At 32.7% G+C, this 7,476-nt stretch overlaps 1 protein-coding gene across 1 annotated transcript in view; it reads left to right on the forward strand.

Moving 5' to 3' along the window:
* LOC137933811 (organic cation transporter protein-like) overlaps window positions 1–972 on the forward strand; it is a 42,543-nt gene extending 41,571 nt beyond the window's left edge. Inside the window, exon 10 of the mRNA XM_068777870.1 lies at window positions 135–972. Coding sequence (XP_068633971.1) covers window positions 135–236 — 102 coding nt within the window. The 3' untranslated portion in view covers window positions 237–972. The remainder of the gene's footprint in view (window positions 1–134) is intronic.
* The last annotated feature ends 6,504 nt before the right edge of the window (window positions 973–7,476 follow it).

The following is a 7,476-nucleotide window of genomic DNA, read 5'->3' on the forward strand; positions in this document are numbered from 1 at the left end:
TTATTATTTTGTATATATATATTTCAGTTAAGTTTACAAAGCCAAGAAAAACATTTAACACGGCGTAATTTCTATTGCTATAAATTTCAAACTTCTTTTAATAAATCCTCTAATCAAACATGTATGGTCGGCAGAGTAAGACGGTGCAAGCAATACTATATGGCGCCAGCTCGCTGTCGGCTGCATTGGCGCTGCTGGCTGTACCGGAGACACGTCGAGAGCCGCTGCCGTACTAACGGACCAATACGATTGGCAAGACCTAGTTGTGGACTTCATCATCATCATGCCGATAGACGACCACTGCAAGAAATAGTGGGAAACTTAAACTGAAGATCGCTACGGTGATCGGTCTTGCATTGCCCGAATCATCATCGGTCCACTTAGTGGAATGCCTGCCCACACCACGTCTACCGTCGACACGTGATCGCCAAGCAAGAATCTTTCAGCCCCAACTAGCTTCAATTCTTCAAGAGTCGATGATCTTGGTTCTTCTACGGATCTCCTAAGTTCTGCATTCTACAGCGAAGCTTCGATCATAGTCCTCTCCATTGCTCTGATTGATCTTGTGTCTTCACATAAAACCCATCACTGAATCAGCAACATGCACTGGACCTTCGTATTATTCTGGGAACAATCGAGGGGCCCTGTAAGACTAGACGCACTGCCCTGCCACCTCATATATGCGAATCAGCAAAAGTTATTTGGGCAGCAGTGGCAGTCCATTAAAAAAATCCCTAGTTTTCAGTTGCAGTGGACAATTACGAACTCTTATATCTTTGTGTATATATCAAGATGATATGCCAAGTGTTAAAGTCGCAACCCAAGTCTGGTCTGGTCGAGGAAGCTCTAAACCCTAGTCAGTTAATGGAGCTAGGCGATCTAAGAACTGGATTCCTGGACCTGGAACTGGACCGAGTCTGGATTCCCCGAAGAACCTTCGAGCTTCTTTACTTTAAGAGGTTTTATTCTAAGCACCTTTTTTTTTGTTTTTGTGGGGGAAATCTTCCGGTATTCAAGATGCACTGCCTCTGGGGGGAGGACAGGGGTATGTGGGATAAGCACCTTCTGCAACCTGCCATTTAAAACCTGAGGAATATATAAATGCCACTTGGACAGCAGTCTAGCCAGGTCATAAAAAAATCTCGTTAGGTAAAATTCCTTCTCAAACAAATACAGATTATTGAACAAACAATAAACTCGGAGGAGATTGTATTGTGAACACGCAAATAAACATCCTATATATGGCATGTATCACTTAAAATACTATAGGCTGCAGTTCATGTTTGGTAACTAAAAGATTAAACAGTAGTGTATTGTAAAATCAACTTCGAATAACAAGCACCGTTACATTTTGTAAATAAAACAAATACTTTTAAGCATTGCTAATCAGTTTGTATGTGTCAAACAATTGATATAATGTACATTTTAATGTGTTTATAATTAAACGGTTTTATTTAGTTCGACCCGTACGAAATTTATTTGTTTATTTATTTGGGTCAATAGAAATTGAAATTTAAGCACCTTCCCGCTGTCAGATTGATCTGAAATTTGGTACACACATTTAATTTAGATGACAATACAATATAATAAAATCAATAACATTATAAATCTAAGATGGCCGCCGATACAAAATGGCGGATTACATATTTTTCCTTAACCCCCTCAATATGAGTATCAAATGAAAGGGCTACACAAGTAAAACACGATGAATATGTCAAAATTTAAAATTCAAGATGGACGCCGTCCCAATGTGGCGGACTAGGTACATATTTTTCCACAACCACCACAATATGGGTATCAAATAAAACCGTTTAACTTAAAAGTTATTTTACCGATTTTTATTTTTACTAATGTCAGTTTCGTAATGTTGATTTTATAGAGAAGGAAAAATATGGAGAGACTTCTAAATCTATTATCACGTGAAATTCAGCATGATTATAATCCTAGACATATTTATCTTTGTATTATCTTTAACATACATAAAATAAGTTTTGATTTTTTAATGGATGTATTTAATTTTTTTTCAGAGATTTTAATAAACAGAAGAGTATATCTTATCCCAAAAAGATTACCTTCACCATTCCTATATTAAGCCGTAATAAATTTAAGTAAGTGAAGTAATACGTAAAAAATTTTTAAGTTGTACTTATATTTGAATTTTATTTATAAATTAATGACTATAATATACTATCTTATAATTATTATTTAAGATAATAGTTGAAAGCACAACAAGAATGGCTACATTATCCAACTGTCAATGCACGAATTCAAATTGACATTTGAATATAACTTCAAACTGTCAATATTACAAATTGATTGGATATAGGTGTAAAAGAAAATAGTTTTTTAAATCACTCAGTATAAAGTAAATACTCTGAAACTCCATTATAATGCGATAACACACTAACTTCTGACAATGTAATCTGCAGAAACAGATAATGTTATTTCTGAAATCAACAATTATATGGATAGGATTATCTATACATTAATTGACAGGAAATGAGATATACATTCACCCTTTTAAATCAATTTGCTTTATTATTTATACCTATAATCAAGTACCCTGTATATTAAAAACTAAAGTATTGACGTTTAAAAATTTAGTGGTTCGTGTACATGCGAATAAATACGGAGCGTTTTTTATTCGGATTCTACATCCACTTTTATACTTCACACCTTTTATCTTGGCTCCTGAAATAATTGTTGCTAGTTTAAAAAACGATAGAATATGCTTTTAATAATTGAGACAATTAAATATTTTAAAATAATATGAGAATTTAAATTTTAAGTTCTTAACAATTGTTTGGCGCCGAAAAATTAGAAAAAAAGCCTATATCTTTTTTTATTTAATCTATAAAAAACATTTTCCATTTTAAATAAATGAAATATATAGCTATCCTTAGATTCACTGTAAGCAAAAATATAATAAGAAATGGATATTTTATTATAAAATCTGTATAAATATTATTCATTGTACGTATTAATAATACGCGCCAAGTTTTTTGACAGTTTTCAAACACAGATAATAAATACATCTATAATGTTGTAAAAAATCTTTAATGTTATACTTAATGTACTTACATATGCTGTGATATTAGCATTTGAATTATACGTAAAATGTGTTTAAATAAATAACAAAATTATTTCGGTTTTTTACTTTCTTTCGTATATATGTTAAGATTGAAAAGACGCTACGTATGCCGCATTCAACCTGTCAGATATCCTTAAGGGAAGCAACTGCTAAACTATTGACGATATGTACTGAAATGATTTTATATTGTTAACAATGTTCTGTTACGAGTTTGGAATGATTTTTCTGCTAAATAGCACATGAATATAGCTTCATAGCATTTTGCAAAATGACATGCAATCAAGTTTGACATTACTGGCTGTCGCTTATAGCTCAAGCGTAGCTGTCAAAATTTAAAAATTATACAAAAACTTTCTTGTATTGCTTTGGTCTCAACTAAGATAATACATTTTTTAATGCGATTATTGAAGAATAATTTAAAATCTTCACTATCTGTCTCTTTTTATATGACAAACCCGCGAGTTATTGGCCGTACCAAAAATGGATGTAGATTAAAAAATCAAACGATTTGTTGGTAAAAAATAAATTTATTACTAAAATTTACATAAAAAATATAAAACTAACAAACAAATTCTTTATCTGGAACCCTGTGAATAAGGCACAATGTTTTCATTAAAAATAATTAATTCAACATACATCAAAAACTTTATCCAATTTTATTACAATAGAATTACACATGTTCATTTTCTAAAGAAATATTGAGCATAATATGACATGATATAAACTAAACCATTACACCATATATATTAATAATGAAAAACATTGCCAGTCTGTCTAAATAAATTCTAAAATGTACAAAATAATGTAATAATAAAGTCAAAATTGTAAATAATAATTATAGAACACTTAATATTTCTGTAGTAATTCGTACAGATAAAAGTTATAACATTTTACAATAACACCCATTTATGACATATAACGGGCGTGGTCAAGCTTCTAGATGATTCGAGATTTTTTTAAAAATCTAAACTTTTGCTGATCGCTATTAAATATGTATTTAAAAATTGTGTATAAAAGTAAAAAATATAAAAATTATGTCGACAGCATATAAATGGAAGTACAAAATATTTGTACATTATTGTATATATTAAATAATTAAACATATTTATTATTTCACTTATATTGATGATTCTTTAGAATTTGGATCTTGTACAACACTTCTCAACAATTATTTCAGATGTTGGTTAGTTAATACTGAACGGTATTAGAATTTTACGGTAATTTTTTTTTTAATATAGTGACACAAAAATTCAAAGCTATCTCTGGCGCATTTATAGTAATCCACAGATATACTTCAGAACCGTATGTGGCTCGCAAGCCGCAGGTTGGCTACCCCTGGCATATTACATTCTGAAATAAATATTTCATTCGCACTGGACCAAATAATAGAATAAAAATATTTTTGTAAAATTTTCTTAAAAAATAATCGATAGGCAATAATAGTCATATTGATCGTCAAAATTAAAAAAATACGTTTTTTTTTACCAAAAATGTTTTACTCTTCACAATTTTTACATATTTTCATTACGACAACTAAACGAAATTACTATTTTCGTAATTATTTCAAAATAAAAAAATTATAAATTTGACATGTACATAACACATAGTTTTTTTAAAAAAAAAAACCTAATAACAGTTTGTCCGAATACTGGACCCAGTCGCAAAACCATAACCAAATAAACTAGTATGCATATATGTTTACAACCATATAATAGTAAGATACTGTGATGACCACCTAAATATCTAACACAAAAGAGACCGCCGGGATCAAAGAACGAATTCCGCAAACGATCCAGTCGGGGCTGACGGCGAGATTTCAAAATGGTGCAGGTGAGATAATTAAAGCAATATATCTAGCAACGGTTGACCTACTCTAAAAGCCTAAAACGCCAGGACATACAGAAACTGTGACAGATGGTGAAGGATGAGGTAACTCCTGCTCAGAAGTGCCTTAAAAGAGGAAATAGACCATATGTACTTACAGTCTGAGACTGCTTGCAGGTAAGCACGGAAAAAATAAATAAATAAGCTTTGTATGATATATAAATATAAATAGCGAATAAATCTCTATTTATGGACACACACACACACACACACACACACATATATATATATATATATATATATATATGTGTGTGTGTGTGTGTGTGTAAACAGAGCAGGAGCGGAGGAAGTTAGCCTGAACAGCCACTCTATCAGAGAAAGCTGCGGCTAAATCCCCCCCGCGAAGTAATGCCTAACGGCCATGCCGTGGGGACCAGGGATACCGAAGAGAGAGGATTGTTTTTAGTCGGTATTGATCTAGATCGAGTCCGACATACGGGGCACCAACATCAGGCCCTATGATACGTAAAAGTATTTTTAAACCTCTATAAAAAATATATATATATATATATATATTGCACATCGACCTTTGGAAAGAGACAATCGGCAAATTTTTAATTTTTTCTATTTTGCTAAGGCATTGAAAATTACAGTCTTAACAACGCATGGTCCGTAACTTAAAATAATTACTTAAGTTATAATATTCTAAAGCACAATTGGCGACAAACAACTTAGTTTAACTTACCCTTACAAATTAAAGACTAAATAAAACACCGCATAAATTGAATGCATGTGGCGCCATCTACAATACGATCACAGCTTGTACATTCAAACGCCGCACCGTTCTGAAACCGAGACACGTGCTCTAGTTTCCGGACGATGCGACGAATATAAATCAAGCCACGTACACTGCACACCCTCATCGTCGGTTTTCGATTACCAACCGGTTTAGTCAGAAACAAGATTGGATTGTATGTCAGGGGAAGCCAACCCTGGCCATACTAGATAGAAGCGTTGCTGAAGTTTCTTCTGCCACTTCTTCTCCCAGCACTAACGCTTTCAGAAGTAGTAGCAGTAAAATTAGCCAGGTAAATAGCAACTGACCAAGCCAAGGTTCAGCTCTCTCAGTCGCCCGAGGTTAATCACTCCATAGAGCCTTCACTAAAGTGATCTCAGAGCTCAACGGTATACCACTCCGATAAAATAGTAGTACATAGCGGAACGAGCCGAATAAATAGCACACTAAAACAATTGTCACTACGTATCAAACAAATAACGTCAAACAAATAAATAAGACGTATCAGTATTATCTTTCATTAATCTTTGTCTTTTAATAATACGCCAAAAAAATAAAATTACTACTTTAAAATACTTCTTAATCATTTGTTTCTATTAGTGTGCGATTATAGTGTTACTGCAACCGCTGTACCGCGCCTTAGGTATGTAAGCGGCGGGAAGGGGAAGAGTATGAACCGCTTTTTTTCATTACGCCGTCAAGGATGATCTTGCTTTCTCATCTGCCACTCCGCCGCGCTTTCTTATGGCACGGTACAGCTATTTCGGTAGTACTATAGACAACCTAAAAACGAATCTTTCAAATTGAAAATTCAAATTAAATTCTTAATTATATTAACTAACTCCACGCAAAACCAAAGAGGTTACATTTTTAATACGATTTTCTTTTTGTTTGATACAGAAGAATAAGATTTTTATTGAATTTTATTAACACGTTATAATTAAAAAGATAACAACATATATCTGTGTAACTCTATTTTGTATTTGAAAAAAAACAATCGCGATACATAACAGACTTTTTAAACAATATATTTAGACAAACATACGTAAATTTAAATATCGTATATTTACAAAATTAATTATCTGTTCCATATAACCTAACTAATAAAACGCTGCCCTACCATGACAGCGATAGTTAAAAATATTAACGAAGTAACATTATTAAAAATATAAATCATTTATGCGATATATAAAAATATAGTCATTTATTCTTAATATGATTAAAAAATTATAACAATGTAAATATTTATTTTGTGTATAAATATATTTCATTTTGCGCCACAAAACATTAGAGTACTGTAACCGGCAATAAATATTGCACAACGACCTTTGGAAAGAGATAATCGACTAATTTAGTCTTCGTAAAGCGTTATCTCAGTCGCACCAAATACGACTGACAAAACGTCACATATGTAATGTGGGACAGAGATAGTGCTTTACGAAGCGGAAATAGCCGATTGTCTCTTTCAAAAGATCGATGTTCAATATTTATCGCAGGGTACTGTAATGGTTAAAAGTTCATTCATATCTGAATGGCCATTTATTAGTCAGAATCCAACCAACAATAAAACGGGTGTAGTGACAACCTTAGTCAATGTCTCCCTTTAAGGAGGCCCTAGGTACCTGCCATTTTATGAATAACAAACCAAGCTTCTAAGAAACAGATTAATATATATATAGCTACTTCCGCTATGTAGCAGTAGTCGTGTATTAAAGTGCACCGCCCGCCAAACTCACTACCTCGGTGTTTGACACTGGTCGGTGTG

The sequence above is a fragment of the Battus philenor genome, unplaced genomic scaffold (genome assembly GCF_028537555.1).
Source record: "Battus philenor isolate CCGP_79_NKW_IND1 unplaced genomic scaffold, ilBatPhil1.0.hap1 SCAF_14, whole genome shotgun sequence".
In the NCBI taxonomy this organism is placed as follows: domain Eukaryota; kingdom Metazoa; phylum Arthropoda; class Insecta; order Lepidoptera; family Papilionidae; genus Battus; species Battus philenor.